This window comes from Sebastes umbrosus, chromosome 8 (assembly GCF_015220745.1).
Source record: "Sebastes umbrosus isolate fSebUmb1 chromosome 8, fSebUmb1.pri, whole genome shotgun sequence".
NCBI lineage: Eukaryota > Metazoa > Chordata > Actinopteri > Perciformes > Sebastidae > Sebastes > Sebastes umbrosus.
Window position 1 is genome coordinate 11,469,127 of NC_051276.1, and position 16,760 is coordinate 11,485,886.

The 16,760-nt window shown below is 41.1% G+C and overlaps 1 protein-coding gene across 1 annotated transcript in view; it reads right to left on the reverse strand.

Moving 5' to 3' along the window:
• dock8 (dedicator of cytokinesis 8) overlaps positions 1-13,624 on the reverse strand; it is a 73,558-nt gene extending 59,934 nt beyond the window's left edge. Inside the window, exons 1-2 of the mRNA XM_037777495.1 lie at positions 13,390-13,624; positions 2,898-2,997 (exon numbers count right to left, since the gene is read on the reverse strand). Of these exons, the coding sequence (XP_037633423.1) occupies positions 2,898-2,997; positions 13,390-13,442 (153 nt within the window). The 5' untranslated portion in view covers positions 13,443-13,624. The remainder of the gene's footprint in view (positions 1-2,897; positions 2,998-13,389) is intronic.
• Positions 13,625-16,760: the final 3,136 nt, after the last annotated feature.

Here is a 16,760-nt window from a genome sequence, read left to right on the forward strand (position 1 = left end):
CAATTTGCACATGAAGCCTACAACACCGATCAGTCAACATTCCTCATATTAGGCACTAAATATAGCAGGAGAGTAATAGAGAGGGACAACAAAGTGATCCTCGTCACAACTGCAGCAACAAACATCCCTCCCTCCTCTCAACAAACATCCCTCCCTCATCCGTGTGCTAGACGCGACTGCTGAATAATGGGAAACTATCATCCCAGAGATTATAGTATTAAAACCCCTCTCCCGCATCCCAAATCCGGCCATATTAAAGATTTGCCTGTGTAAGCTGCAAGGTAAGCAGGCCCCATCCAGTGTCTATCGGTGGCCAAGGCTCTGACCCATTTCCCAAGCAGGTTAGAGATTAACCGTGTTGCATGCTACAAACTGGGGTGGTATGGACGGTCGAAGTACTCCTCCTCAAACCCTGTCAGCTGACGAGCTCAAGGATCATCACTGGGTAAGTATCAAAGGGCCTCAGCTCAGTTAGTCATGCACACAGATATGTCGGGAGACTTAGCGCCTGAGAGCTTTAGAAAACTTTAAATGAGAGAGATGTAAGGCGGCAGAGAGAGAAGAAATGTGAGGGAAAGACAGAAATAGAGAAAAAGCAGGAAGACTGACAGAGGAATAGATGAATCTGGGAGGCAGAGACAGAAGTTCAGAGGGTACCACAGAGAGACTAGCAGTGCAGTGGGAACAAATCCCTGCAAAGGATTACTGTGCATCATTCTGTCTCCTTGCTCGAGAGAGAGCAGGAATCACTCTAACTGTCTGCTAGGCTTCAATTAAAGAGGCAAGAAAACAACCCGTCTAATGGCATTCATTATTCAATTCTCTGCAGAAATTAAGGGACACTAGGTTTTCTAAACCAAAGAACAGGCAGTGTCAGCCCGGTTTTAACAAAAGCATGTTAAGCCATGACTAAGTTCTCATCTCATCTATTGTAAGAGGAAGAAAGATTCTTCCTAAAAAAAAAAAACCTCAGCTCTTTTGCAGAAATGCAGCTGCAAAAGCAGCGACTTATGTTGTGGCAGAAATTTTTATGATACAAATTATAATCTTCGAGGCTCCACACCGCAACTGAGTCAGACATCCTCAGCATTAATGACAGCATAGAGGATGTGAAGAAGATAATGCGTACAGCCCTTTGGTGGTCTCAGCATAACCACTAAAGCCTTGTGAGTGCAGTATTAGAGGAAACCGCTCCCCTGACCTTCTTGTCAGAATGTCTCCTCAACTAGCATCACATCACGAGTATTACAGGCCGGTCGCACGAAAAGGCGTGTGAATGACACGATAATGCGCAAGGCGAAAGCTTGCAATTAGAATGCTGTTTCTGTTTTTGGCGTGTCATTTGTACGCCATGTAGTCTGTACTGACTGCAATGTAAACGTATCCATGTGAATATGCTACGCTCAGAGCTAGTGACATAGAATAAAAAGTGAGAAACACTGCTTATTACATGCGAGAGGGGAGGTGGATGCATCCAACAAACACAGGACTTTTAACCAGGAGACCGGTGTTTTGTTTTGTTAGTTACGTTATTTTTGTTATGTTGTTTCCGTACGTATTGTACTTAGGGTGCTTTCACATTAGGGACCCGGGCCCGGAGCCGAGTACACTTGTCCCAAAAGTCCAGTTCGTTTGATTAGTGTGAACGCTCCGTACTGTACTCGGGCACGGTTTGTCGATCCGTGCCCGAGCACACTTGTAAAGGTGGTCTCGGGCACGGATCATGTGTACTCGGGTACGGTTCGTATCAGGTGTGAAAGCCAACCGTACCGAAACACGGAAGTGGACTGCTATTTAACGCAAGTAACGTTAGCAGTCAGCAAGTATAGTTTGGACGCCGGCCGAAATCTGTATATATAAATATAAATCTGTTTCATATCTACAGTATGTCTGTATCTGCGCGCAGCATGCTGATTGATAAAGACTGACGACGACGGTTTTGGTGAGTTTTATTTTGTATCTGTCAAGTTCGAATGAAGTGTTTTACGATGCTCAGAACAGCTGATCTCAACATAAACAAATACACGTGGATGATGACGCAAGTGTCCTCGGGTACGGAACAAATTTACTAATGTGAAAGCTGAGCAGCGAGGGGGGGGCAATCGTACTTGGGCACGGTGAGGATCAATCGTACCTAATATGAAAACGCCCTTAGTTTACGAACTTATTTTAAGGCCAATCATGACGTTTTTTTCGAAAGCTAACTAAGTGGTTTTGTTGCCTAAACCTAAGTGAGATGTTTTGTTGCCCCCAGCTGGTAGGCATGACACTGACCTGCTATCCTCTGGTGGACAGGCGGGTCTATTACACGCTTCGGTGTGACATTAGGTTGAGTATTAAGTGAAGTATATCAACAGCATTCATTTTAGTCTGCTTACCCTCTTAACCCCACATTACATGTTAGACACAGTGGGCAACTACTTAAAACTTGCATTATTTCTAACAGCCAGCAGGGGATCATTCAGTTGTACTTAGCTCCGCCCACTCGTGTCACTTCTGGTTACAAAAAAACAAGATGGCGATGGCAAAAATGCCGAACTTCGACGGCAGTCCACAAACCAACGGGTGACGTCACAGTGACTACGTCCACTTCTTCTATACAGTCTATGGGTTAGACATCTGCATAATTAACTATGTACATAATAAGGTCATTTGAAAAGTTTGCTGCAATTTCACTTTATTTAAATAGAAAAATGCCTCCCTTACTTTCCTTTCTGAAACCAATCCTGCCTGCTGTGGCACATGATAGCTCAAATACAAATAACCAGTCACCCTTTTTTTCTAGGTGGCTGTGAATCAATCACAGACACATATTCTGGATAATGTGACAAATACCTGCCGGGAACAAATGACTAAATTCCAGAAGCCAACGTATCTTTTCATAGAAGGGGACTCACCACAGTTATGTACGTTGTGGCCGAAGCATTGGAGCTGGTTCGGCTGTGTTGAAAGCCATAATTCCCACTGAAGTTCCGTCTGACCTCTGCAGAAGAGTGCCTGCAACAAAACATGGAAACACATACGGTATAGATTAATGAAGTTTTGAGTTCAGGATGCAGAGGGTAATAGTTACTACACCAGTATATTTGCAGGCTATTTGATTAAAATAGTTCTAAAGAAACTAGCATCAAAACATCTACAACCTCATGTAAAACCTTTGGTAAAAATTCCACCAACATGCACACAGTGTATCTTAATGAGAAATGCAACAGCAACTTCACTATTGTTCCCACTTGGATTAGTTTGAATTGGTCAGTCATGGTGATTCCATTCAAACTATTGTTGGCTCTCTACAGAAGCACATCTCTGCTGGCTGTGTAAAGGCTTTGTCAGGCTGGCAGCCATACAGGCGGTGGAATAAATATGGTGCTCTGATTTAAGGGTCAGACTGAGCAGGAAATCAACATGACACAGGAATGGAGTAGTATTCAAATATATTGGGTAGTTGGGGATGGTGTGTGTGTGTGTGTGTGTGTGTGTGTGTTTGCCTGTAGCCCTCTCCAAAAAGAAGAGAGATGATAAGAACAAAGGCAGTGTCCCGATTTGTTGCCCACATTTCATCTCTATGCGACGCTGAGCTAATGCACTGTCTATTTCTTTGTAATTAATCTACCAAATCATTTGGGCCCTACCAATCTCTACACAATGCCTGCTTTATTCTCTGCGGATCAATGATGAAAGGGCAGTTTTGTGTGTATAAGCATGTTTACTATGTGTGTCTGTGTGCTTTTGTTTGTGCGTTGTGTTAAAATTGCTCATATATTTGTATGTATTCCTGCATGTGCGAGTGTCAAACTCAGTTTACTGCAACATTGCCAAACATGGGAGAGTTAGAGGGCAAAGACTTAAGTATATGGGTCACATTCCCGACTGCTTCCCCTGTGGTCAATCTCATGGGTTCATTAAGTCCCCATAGCCATTGTTACAACAGCCCGGTTACTAATTACCACCACAAACCAATAAACGCCAGCGCAATGGAGGCACGCCAGCATGTCAAAACCACTGAGGCTTGAAGCATTTAAAGTCTGAGAGACAGCTTTATGCAAACATCTGAAAACAAATATCACTGATGTTCTGCAGCAACACTGAAATCACCAAACCAGTTTGCTTTCCAAGAAAAAAAAAAGCTGCTTAATATTTCATGCTCACACATGCGTCTGCTGTTCAGTCTAAAGGGGCATACTGAAGAATACAACAAGCTCTATGCGAGTCTGGCAATTCAACCACAGTTTGTTTCCCGCCCCTCCTGTCAATCACATAACATGCTGAGTCAATACAATAACTGTACGCCAGGAAAGGGTAAGGCATGGGTGGGAGAGCAGTATACAAATTTACACACAAAGAAAGAGCAAAGTCCAGCAGTGCAGCACCATTTTATTTAAACACATAGCTGCTCCACTTTCATTTAAAATAACACAACAATGCAGGAACATAAATGGAATGCGAAAGGCATGAAAAAAAGTCTGATGAAGCATGTTACACAATATACTGATTTCCACAATGAGCAGCCACAGACACATTATCAACTTTTACTCTTTGACTCTCGAACTCTCTAACAGTTTTGTTACGCAATTCCAACTTGTGCAAAAGGCCCTACATAGTCCTCAACATACCGAATACTTAACCCTTACATAACTCAGAGAGTTGAGTACAGCCTGATAAAGGGGGTGGTGCAGGTGTACACACATATACTACACAAACACCTGAAGGCTGCTCAGTACAACCACAATCCTCCACTAAGCAGGTTTATTAGAGCAGTATGTGCGTATCAACGGCACTTGGAAATTAGTTGTTGAGGGATCTCACATATGTACCCCACCTTGCACCCGCACATCAACAACCTAAAGTCTCTTCAAACGCACACTTTCTACGCTAAAGTCTAAAAAGAACGCGCTGAGTTACTCCTTATGAATGCAATGTGTCAAATCACATAAGCCCGTGGAGCTTAAAGGGGGCTGCAGGTAAGAAACTAAAGCTTCGGAAAGCTTCAGGTCAACACAAGGAATGACACGCCTCACAGCTCCACCAGGTAATTGACCCTTCGCTAAGCCCCGCCCCCCCCTCCCACTGCTACTCCATCAAACTGTCGGAGCTGACCACACTGTCACTAACTGCATTCCCTGCTTAAATATTATCGATTTTTTTGGAAAAACAAAAAAGTGATTTGGGAGAGAAGCAGACAGAAGGGTTTACAATATGCGTTTGGAGGATATATCAGGGTGTCAAACTGATTCAGCAGCGAAAACAGGTTGTAAAGATAAAGATGAAAAGCTAAAGCCTACAGATCACAATGTAAGACGTGAACCACCACATCACCTGGCAACCGAGACAGAAGACAATGAATTAAAGGAACAACAGTGTTCCTGTAAAGCCGGATAGGTCTTTATTCACAGTTACAATCATTACAAAGAAAAAGCAGCGCTAAACCTTCAGTAGCTTGTATAGCATAGTATTAACGCTAGTTAATAATGTGCTGGCGGACTCTGCTAGTGTTAGCTCCACAGCTTTTTATGTAGAAACATTTTGAAACGTATATTAGGGCTGTAAGCAAATGTAAAAAAAAAAAAATCGAACATTGTGATATTATGTTTTGTAATACTGTATTGATTCTCAAAAATACTGTTATGAAATAGTTTACAGTTTAGTCAATACTTTATTTCATTTACAAAGAGATGCGCCCTCTCAGTGTATGTTCCCTCTGAAAGTAGTGCTATGATGTTGGATGTTACCGGGACTGTGATAAATACAAATGCAAATCCCACTGTTCTGATTGCATAAAAAAGTAAACGTTTTTACTCAGATTTTATGCATATGGTGGTGTGTTCTTTATACTATGACGGTTTTCCTAAAATTACATTAAAAAAAATTGCAATATATCGCCTTACTTATCGCATAGTATCGCAATATATTGAATCATTGCCCCTGTATCACGATACGTATTGTATCGCCAGATTCTTGCCAATACACAGCCTTAATATCTCCTTCCAAACTCACCGGGTAACGAGTATCACTATTACACATGCTCTGGGCAAGTAACCTTTAAGCATGACTAGTTCGAAATCCACAAAACCAGCCTGAAAATGAAGAAAATCAATTGCATGAGAGTCTATGATGCAGAGCCAGATAGTTGTCAGACCCTGGTCAGAGCTGGCAGATGTTATGCTATGATTGGTCAGTCTGCGTACGAGCAGGGACAGAGGATCAATTGACAGGCCAGAGTTATGACTTTTACCTCAGACATCTCCTGTTTGGTCAGATTGGTTTTTAACATGTATCACTTTGAAATGAGAATGGCTACTGCTGAGATTTACAGTATGTGATTCTGATGTTATACACTGCTGCTGCAAACAAGAAGGCCTTTTCTTGCTTGAGGGAAGATTGTTTGGTGGGTGTATTGAACTTGTACCCGAGGCAATTTAAACCTTGTAAAACCTTCTCATAACTTGACTTCAAAAGAGATATGCCCTACCCTTTGTGCAGACTGAACCCACAGCTACTTATATATGCCCTCCCCTCCCTTTGTATCTTTCATTGCCACTTGAGGCACAATGCTCAAAGCATACCAACCCATACTATTACAGAACATACAGTACACAGTTTATAAAGTGATATTTGCAAATACACACACATGCAAGCACATTCTGTCTGCTTACTTGCACACACTGACACACATTCAGGGCCTGTCTATAAAAGACCAAGCAAGTAAAACAGTAATCAACTCTTGGCAGCAGACCATATTTTAGCACTAGTAGACAAGCAGCTTGTCACAGCATCTGTCACTCTCTTTAACAGGCTCGTGTCTTGGCATCCTTTTGTTACATAAAAGCAAAGCTGCTCTTGTCAGGAAGACAAAAAGTGGAGCTTTGGATTTTTTGGCGATTCTGGTGAAATGATAGGAAAAGCAGCTTGCGTCATAAGCCTAATATGAAGCAACGTCTTGACTTTTCAGTGAAACCACAAGACTGACGAATTCTTGTGATGGATCAACCCAGCAAAGGCTTTAAAGGGGGACAAATATCTGACTGTCAACAATACCTGCAATGCTTTTAGCTGAGAGGACACAAAGGTCGTTGGTGGATAAAGGTCAAGAAGACTGAATAGGAAAGGTTCAGTGAAACATAGTAAAACCATCTTGATCTAATACAGATCTGACCCAGTCTGTAAAAACAGCTGTTATTGAAGTTGACTGCTTTGGTCTTGAAAGCAGCTTCTGTGGTTTGTGTGCCTCATCAGGACACGGGGCTTCAGATCTCTGACAATGACCATAGTGGCATTCCCCGAGAGGCATATTCTTCAACAACACTCTTTCAGTGTGATGATGTTGTCCTAAAATAAAATGTGAGCAGCAAATCAGTGTCGACTGCAACTGCAGGCTCTTGCTGTATTGAGCAACGCATAAGGGACTTACGAACATCTTAAATGTACGATTCAAATGAAAGACTAAGCTAAATACCTTCAGCACAATAATAAGAATTTGAATTCCACCTCACTCTGAGAACATATTGTGCGGTTATGGTTGTTTTCCAAAAAGAACCAGAGTCATTTACTGGCAGTGCAGCCACTATAATCACAGCATCATCTTGGTCATGTTGACGGTCAAATCTTTATGACAACATAGAGTAATAATGCAGTGTTGTAATAACTAAAAAAATACACTTTAAAGAGGTAATAATAAGTTCAGGGTCGGGGTGGAATCTGATTAGAGCTATTAAATTCATCGCCAACTATTTTGTCGGTTTAAGTCATTTTTTAAGAAAGAAAAGTCTAAATTCTCCAGCTTCTTAAATGTGAACATTTTTTGGTTTCTTTACTCCTCTGTGATTTTTTTTCTGGGTTAATAAATTATGATATCGGATCGGTGCATAGACTGGTGTAATCACCAATACCCGATCCCGAATTTTGGGCAGTATCGGACGCATTTCCAATACTGGTATCGGAACAACTCTACATGTATACACATTTAACTGTGTCCAGGCTACTACAGCGTCTGTTTACGTGGTGTCTGATTCCCTGTGTAACCTTATATCTCTCAGTAACCTGATGCAAGTAAACATACTGATTGTCAGCATATAACATGCTATAAAATCAAATGCAAAATGACAATAAATGCTTCCTCTTTGGGATCGGACATTTCAATTGCTATTAAGAGAGCATTCCCCAGGCTGAACAGAAATGCCTGATGCCAATAATTCCCAGATTCCTCTTTCTCTTTTTTCCATGAGATATAATTAGAAAAGGTAATCAACACTGATGAGGACGGCGCTCTTTAAACAGCTGCTACCGAGGAATTACAACTGACAAACTCCATCTATAAATCAGGGCAGATGACACATCAGTAGGCACACTGTATACTTTTTAAAGTATATCATAAATCATATCATGCACATCAATTACAGCATTACTAGATCAAGTCATAGCACTGATTAGTACAATAAGTAATCATCAATCAAGTTGAACATTTTTGGATGATAACTTAGTTTCATTAGTTTATATTACTAGACGACAACAAAGCCATTTAGGAGGTAAAAAATCACGTTATATTACCCAGACTTTGATGGATATCAGCTGTAAAATACTGGAATATATTAATTGTTTCCTTCACAGATCGATGGTTATGATATTGTCATAGCCGCTGTCACACTGTGCTAATTAGATCATCCTGTATAAGAAAGAAAAGTCTCTTATTCAAAAGACAAGGAGAAAAGCCAGAGGGCCAAAATCATTTCATCATTAATCCAAATGAAATAACATTTGATGAAGCAGCTTTGTGTGTGAACCCATTACTTCAAGTATTTATGAGCTGTCAAACACACCTCTAATCTGTCAGTAATGCTGTTAGAATTCAATTAGTCATTTAATTTGAAAATCATCAGCTGTCAAAGTGCGGTTTTATGTTCCTGTGACATTATAATTATATTACACAGGGCTGTCCTTGACCAAAGAAATTCTTAGTCGACTAACATTCATACGATTTTGTCGATTTATCGATTAGTTGATTTAATCTACAGATCTGTAAAACTGAGTTTCTCCACAAAGAATCACACAAAAGCACTACTTTAAATTTTGTGTTTACCAGAGATGTGCTCATAAGTTTCTTAGAAATAAGTCATTCAGCTAAGACCACAACGACCGATTAATCGATTAGTTGTCAACTATTAAATTAATCGCCAACTATTTTGATAATTCATTAATCGGTTTGAGTATTTTTTAAAGAAAAAATAGTCTAAATTCTCTGATTCCAGCTGCTTAAATGTGAATATTTCCTGGTTTCTTTACTCCTCTATGACAGTTAACTGAATATCTTTGAGATGTGGACAAAACAAGACATTTGAGGACATCATCTTTGGGCTTTGGGAGACACAGATCGACATTTTTCACCATGTTCTGACATATTATGGACCAAACAACTAATCGATTACTCGAGAAAATAAAAGACAGATTAATCGATAATGAAAATAATCATTAGTTGCAGCCCAAGATAAGAAGTCTCATTGTGGGTTCTTCCACAGGGAAAACCTTTTAGCATCCCCTCCCTATAGAAAGAGGTTGGCCCCTTTTTGTCACGTCATGCTGTCTACGGCAGGCCTGCACTTGCTGTGTGTGCATATGGTGTGTTCCTGTCAGCATTTCTGGAATCATTGGCCAAGCATTCCTCAGATTGAATCCTGCTCTAAAACTGCAGTTGCAATGCTTCTTTCTGATTAATCGCCCCCTCAAATAGCCAAATCTATCATTTTACTCATGATTATCATGACTCCCACCAGGCATGCTGCTCAGCCAGATAGTCTACAATTATCCCTATTATCATCATTATTATCAAGTCAATCCACTAGCGGTGGGTGGCTTCTCCCTTATGCTTTCCCCCCCATAAGTCCCTCATAAGAAACACAGGAAACACAGAGTGGTGTGTGGTGTGCATGACAAGAAGAGGAAAGCAGACCAAAGGGATGCCCCCACTGTGTGTCTCATACTATCATATGTCTCCAGACTTAATGGGTCTTACTGCTATCAGCACCATCACGACTCAGCTTCCTGTCAGAGGGAGGCACGCACAAACACACCATGGCTCCAAGCCAGGAAAAGTGACAGAAGGAAACTTTAAACACGACTTCTATCTGAGTTTGAATGTTTTAACCACAGGGCAAGTCATTTATCAAAATCCATGTGTCTTTTTGACACCCTATACCCCACCACTCAATGGCCCACCAGCAGCCACGACGGTTAACAGATGTCATTAGCCCACAGGAAATCAGATGTAACTCAATCCGGATCATCTCCCTGCCACTTTAGGAGTATTGAACGACAGAGGCCCCACGTCCACAGCTGTCCTCACACCTGTTACCATATGCTTATATCATGTTCAACAGTAGAACATTAGGTGTTCAGCTACCTTCGATCCACTCACCAAAACTGTGCCTTTTTTTATGTGCTTATGAAGAAACACACATTTCCTGATTTGAAACTGCCATGAACAAACAAAAAAAAAAAAAAAGCGAAGTGAAACCCGGTGAGACATAGTGTCCACAGTGTGCAGGATTTCCTTCACAGTCCATCCTGATAGAGAGATCGAGAGAGGAACCGCTCATGAATGAGCACATATAGAATATTTAGGGGTGGATAGATAGAAGAACATTATTGTTTAACCCTGAAGTAACACTCCTACAAATATGAGATGTAGTACAGTAGTTTGCCTGTAAATTAACAGGTTTTCCAACCTGCTACGTATTGAAAGAAGGCTGTTTGTGCCGCTACGCATGGGTTGTTACGCAATCTGAACATGTACCAGCATTGTTTTTAGCATTTCATCATGAAACTGCCATTTGAATAAAGGCTTTTTATATTTTTCCAGAAGAATGCCTTGGACTCCCCCTTTTTTTAAACCTTTATTGTATTACATACAAATTGTGACCACTGTTCCTCTTTGTCAGAGCGGTTTGTTTGTGTTTAAATGCCATGTTTATCCATGTTTTTTTCCTTTTTTTGTTTCACCAATGCATGTTGTATCATGGTTGTTTCAAATTACACATATTGGGGTGTTTAAGACGTTGACCATATAATCACAATGTCAGCGGGTCTGGCCATGGAACCTGTGTTGCATATCATCCCTCCTCTCTCTTCCCTCATATCTTGTCACCTTTCAACTGCCCACTATCATAATTAAGTCAAAAATGCTTAAACTAATCAGACATATCAAAGTACAGATCTTTTTTATAGCTTACACTACCTAAAATGACCAACCTCAGAGTCCACCTCAGAGTCCATTTCCATGAGGTATTGACATTATTTTGTGTACCTAACGTGTGCTGTAACATTACAACAACACAAAAAAACAAGAAATTGTGTTAATTTCAGATAGCTGTATATTACACAATATAGATTCAAATGTTGCCGGGTCAATATCAAAACTATTTCACTTTAAAAAACAATGGAATTTCCCCACTCCAACTCACAACAACAGTTTGAGAAGTCATTGTCAAGGAGTGTGAACTGTGTCTCTCTTGCGTCATCGCTTACTGGCTGTGCTGTTTAACACTTTGCAAACTCACACTGGACAACTCCAGCATGCTTTGCTACAGCACAGCATCTTCTAACCAGCCTCTCTGCTGCCTCATCACTGGATTCAGGCTCTGACCCGAGATCCCTCTCATCCCTCAGCAGCTGAGCTCAGCTCTGCACATCACAGCACAGCAAGGATCCAGCATTTCTCCTGGCTATTGAAAACAAGAGTACAGTGCATTCACCAGAGGTTTTCACTCTCACAATAAAAGATGAAAAACCAATGGGATGCTTTGGACTAGAGCTGAAACGATCAGACATTAATCTGCAACTATTTCAATAACCGATTAATCGATGAGTCACATTAGCTAGTTTCAGCTTTTCAAATGTGAGGATTTGCTGCTTTTCTCTGTATTATATCATTGTAAAAATGTATAGTTGTAGACTGCTTTTGGATAAAACAGAATTTAAAGATGTCATCTTGAGCACTGGGATATTGTGGTTGTCAATTTCCCCTGTATTCTTGCTTTTTACAGACAAAACAATAAAGAAAATAACTAGCAGATTAGGGCTGCACAATATGAGGTAAATATGCAATATGCGATAATAATGTTGAATATTGCAATTACAATATTACTTGCGATAAATAAACAGAAAGTGTACTCAGTTCTGCCTTTGTGCTGCTTTCAGTATACTGCTAAAATACAACAAATAGCTTGCTGAATTAAAAAAATGAAAGGAAACTACAGATACCCTTTCTCAACTAACTCCAAAAATACAATATCGCAGGCTTTCGTGTTTATCACGCAAGTTGACATCGCGATGACGATAAAAAATACCATATACTGTGCAGCCCGATAGCAGATTAATCAATAATTAAAAAACAAAGCCCTACTTTAAACCACTTTTAAAGACATGTTACATGACTCCATCAGTGGTGATTCATTACAATTCCTCAAGTAAGACAAACATTTCTAAATATTACTTTTCATCCAAGTTACAAAGGCTTAGATGCTTGCAGACACAATAATACAGATTTTTGGTTAAGAGAGGATGACAGGGGCTTAAAACTGTGCTGCTTGTGGACTATGAAAACAAATGTGATTGTAAACAATTTGCCTCCTCACCATCATCCACCATCTCTAAGTTTGACCAAAACTAATCTCTCCACCTCCACAATGTGACTTAACCCTAATGCACGCTTTAAACTGCTTCAACATCGCCCACTAAATGTTTTACACTCAGTTTGACTTGTACATACTGTACTGTACTGGAGAGGCTGCTAATCATAGGAAGTATGAGTGTATTTGTTTTAATGAGTCGTACTACAGAGAGGAGGTATGGTACACAATAGACTTCCATGTACATACTTCCTCCACACCTGGCCAGTGTCACACAGCAGGAACTATGACCACATCCATCCTCATTTATAGCAGCTCTAGTAGTCAGACCTTACATACCACAGGAAATGATCATATTAGAAAAACACTAGATATAGAATCAGCATCCTCATGAGGAGGAAATGATACACAGTTGTCAACTTAGTGTAGAAGCTTCAGCACTGTTTCACTGTTAAGTTTATGCAAATAATGAGCCTATACAAGAGAGAAACTAGTGATTTCACCATTACCAGAAGTTTGTCCTGTAAGAATTCTTATGGGAAAGTTGAGGAGAAGTTGTCTGTTAGTTTTCCTCCAGGCTGTCTTTTTAAACCAAGCTGCAGCAGTATTAACATGCACAACATGTGGCTGCCTGCTCCACTATGTGGAATCCCCTCCAACTGTCTGTCAGGACTACACAGCTCACTCCTCCCATCTCTCTCTCTCTCTCTGGGGAGGCACCAAGAGTTCATACAACTAACCCTGAAAGCAAAACCTCCAGGACGGTGTTTACCTGTTGATTTTCAGAGCGAAAGCCCGTCGCTCTGCGCTGTTCAGAGAAGCCATATGTCCCAGGTCAGCTCGGTGTTAATGGCTCTCCGGTGTGTTTTCCTGCTGCGGTCTCTCTCCGCCTCGCTGTCACCGACGCGCCGCTTCTCCTCCTCTTCTCCTCCTCGCTACAGCTCTGCTGTCAGGTCAACACTCATCTTGGTGGTTGTGGCGGCAGCGGCAGCTTTCCTGGGTGTCAACTTCCGCATTTGATTTGAGCCATCCCAGAGAGAGAGAGAGGGAGAGAGAGAGAGAGAGAGAGGGAGAGAGAGAGAGAGAGGAGGAGGACGGGACAGGCTGCACGAGGCACACGCGCGCTCCCTCGCTGCCGAGATAAGCTTTTGTGTTTATGTCTGTTTTCTTCTCTTTCTCAATTCAATTCAATTCAATTTGCTTTATTGATCATGACTGTCAGGTGAACATTATTGCCAAAGCGTCAATTCAATAATAAAAAAATAAATAAAAAAATAAAAAAATAAAAACATAAACATATATATAAATATATACAATTCATTAAGCACATTACAAAAAATAGATATTTAAAAAAGAACATACATGTAAATTGAAGAAAACAATAAAGAAGTAATTCATGTTTGTTGTGTAAATAAAACAAACAAACAAATAAAAAACAATAACAATATATTGCAACATCAAAGGATAAATGTAAAAAAACATGAAGTAGAGGAGTAAATAAAAGTTTCTCTCTCTCTCTCTCTCTCTCTCTCTCTCTCTTTCTCTGTGTTCTCTGTGTTAGGATAGAGAATCAAATCAAGTTTCTGATGAGTAAAAATGAAATGGCCATATTGGTAGGGGAGAGTGGGAACAGTTGTAACATATTTCCTTCATGTGGAAGCAAGTTTTAAAGGTACAGTGTGTGGGATTTAGTGGCATCTAACGGTGAGGTTGCAGATTGCAACCGTCTGAATAACCCCTCCACTCACACCTCCCTCTTCAAGGGTGTCGGAGGACTAAGGTGGCCTTCAGGTAACGTAAAAACTTAAAGGGACTGTTTGTAACTTCTTACACGTATAAATCACCCGGGTCGGTGTCCCATGCATGCTCGCATATGTGCGCTCGCGTGTGGCTACGCTGTTCAGTCAAGATTCCAACACAAACTACACGGAAGCTCCAAAACCGGAAAAAGTTATATCTAGTGAAGCCCGTCCTGCAAAACAGTGTTGGCTGCGGTCGGAGGACGCGGGAGAGACCGTAGCTTTGGTCTCCAGGACCGGAGTCTCTGCTCCTCTGCTCCTCTGCCTGCTTGCCTTCACTCAGCTCGCTCCACCTCACGTGCATGCGCGCACACTAAACACTGCAGTAGACTTTGTAGCTCTGAGAATATCTAGTGAATGTACAGTGGACGTTTGTGCAGAAATAACTGTTGCAGCTCCTCCAGACCAACAGAGGTTTTCCATGTCTTGTGAAGTGACGGGGCTCCTCAGCGAGAAACGTTATCGTCTCCAACCGGGTGCCGGTGTCTCCCTCCGGCCGCGGTCGGGAGGCTGAAGCAGGAAAAGCCAAAACTAGGATCAGCATTGATTCGTGGAGAGACCTTCGTCTGGTCAGCTAACATTACTGCCAAGCAGGTGAAATATAGAGGGATATTGTGGTTTTAGCTGACGTGTGTCGCCTCACTGTTTTGAGCGATGCTCGTTCATGTCTATGTAGAGCGAGCACAAGCGCAAGCTGAGAAAATGACCCTACTTCTTACTTGATCTATTACCTCAGTAAACATTGTAAACGTGAGTTTATGGTCTCAATCGCTAGTTTCAAGTCTTCTTCAATACTGCATGATGTTCATATGGTAAATTATGGTCCCATTTAGGGACATCAGGGACCCGGGTCCGGATTTGAGTACACTTGACCCTAAAGTCCAGTTCGTTTGAATTAGTGTGAACCCTCATTACCGTATTCGGGCATGGTTCGAGTCCACTTGAAAAGGTGGTCTGGAGTACGGTTCATGTGTACTCGGGTACGGTTCACATCAGGTGTTAAAGCCAACCGTACCAAAACACGGAAGTGGACTGCTAGTTAACACGAGTAATGTTAGCAGTCAGCGAGCAGTTTTGAAAGGGCAGACTTTTTTCAATGGTGATTAAATGCTAATGAAAACATAGTTATGATTATTATACTCCATTTCTGCCAATAAATTCCTCTAAATCCTACACACTGGACCTTTAAGACATAGCCTATAAATAGGTTATAGGCTACCTTCTAGCAATCGAACAAAAAAAGTTAAATTGCCTTGTTAACAATTCTTAAAATTACATATAGTCCCTCACTAAAAAAAAAACAGAATTAATGAAGCAGCAAATGTTGTTCACTTCAAAAGTATAACTACCAAAACAGATGTGTCCTACTTCAATCAAAAGTCCATTCTCAGTGAATGTGCACAGAGGTGTCACGTTTTCACTTAACACTAGTGTAACTTGCATATTGGACCATGATTGACTTCCAAATTAGCTGTGATGTCACAAAATGTGCTTATACGTACACGTCTTAAACTCAGATTTAATGGAAGTACAGAGAAGCTTCCCCCTTCAGTATAGGCTAGATGGATGTGAAAACAGTCTGCTAGTGTCAAACTCTGCACATAGCCTACATCATTCTGCACAGTGAAGCTAAAACATCCAGGTGACTAACAATAAGCAAAACACATTTCTGAGCGGAGGGGGACTTTAAAGGGGAACCACCAATTTTACACATTAACGTCAATTTACTCATCATTGAGAGCTTGCTGTTTTATTATGTATTTATTGTTTTACAAATTTGCGTGTCATTCTCGCACAGGGGCCTGTCGGGACCTTTAAGTGTGAAACAATAACCCTAGGGATGTCATCAGGCTTTGAGACAACACATTTGTAAATAAAAGCCTGGGCCACAACCTGGGGACATGGAGCTTGAAAGACATGGATGGTCTAATGTTGCAGTCAGACCGGATTTCGCTGGGGGAAATTTACTGTTGAACTGTGGTTTAAAGCCGGTAGGACAGGAAATAGGTAGAGTTGTCAGCACCGCTAGCAGTCTAACCTACTGCAACCAAGCTGCCTCCCTCCTTCTCTGCTGTTTGTATTGTTTTGCTGTGCAGTAACAGGATATAAACAATATTTTTTCCTTTATGTGTGATCAATCCCACCTCCTACCTCATGGCTCGACTTTGGAGAACATCACGCATTTCACAAAGTCAAAGTTCAGTCTCATTGAACTCTGCTGAACGGAAAGAGGAGGCATCCATTCATGACCGGATAGGAGTTCATCACCCCTTCTTTAATAATGAAGGGGTCTTGCAAAAGACTGTCTTTCACAAGCCTCCAACTTTATTGAAGTACTACATCA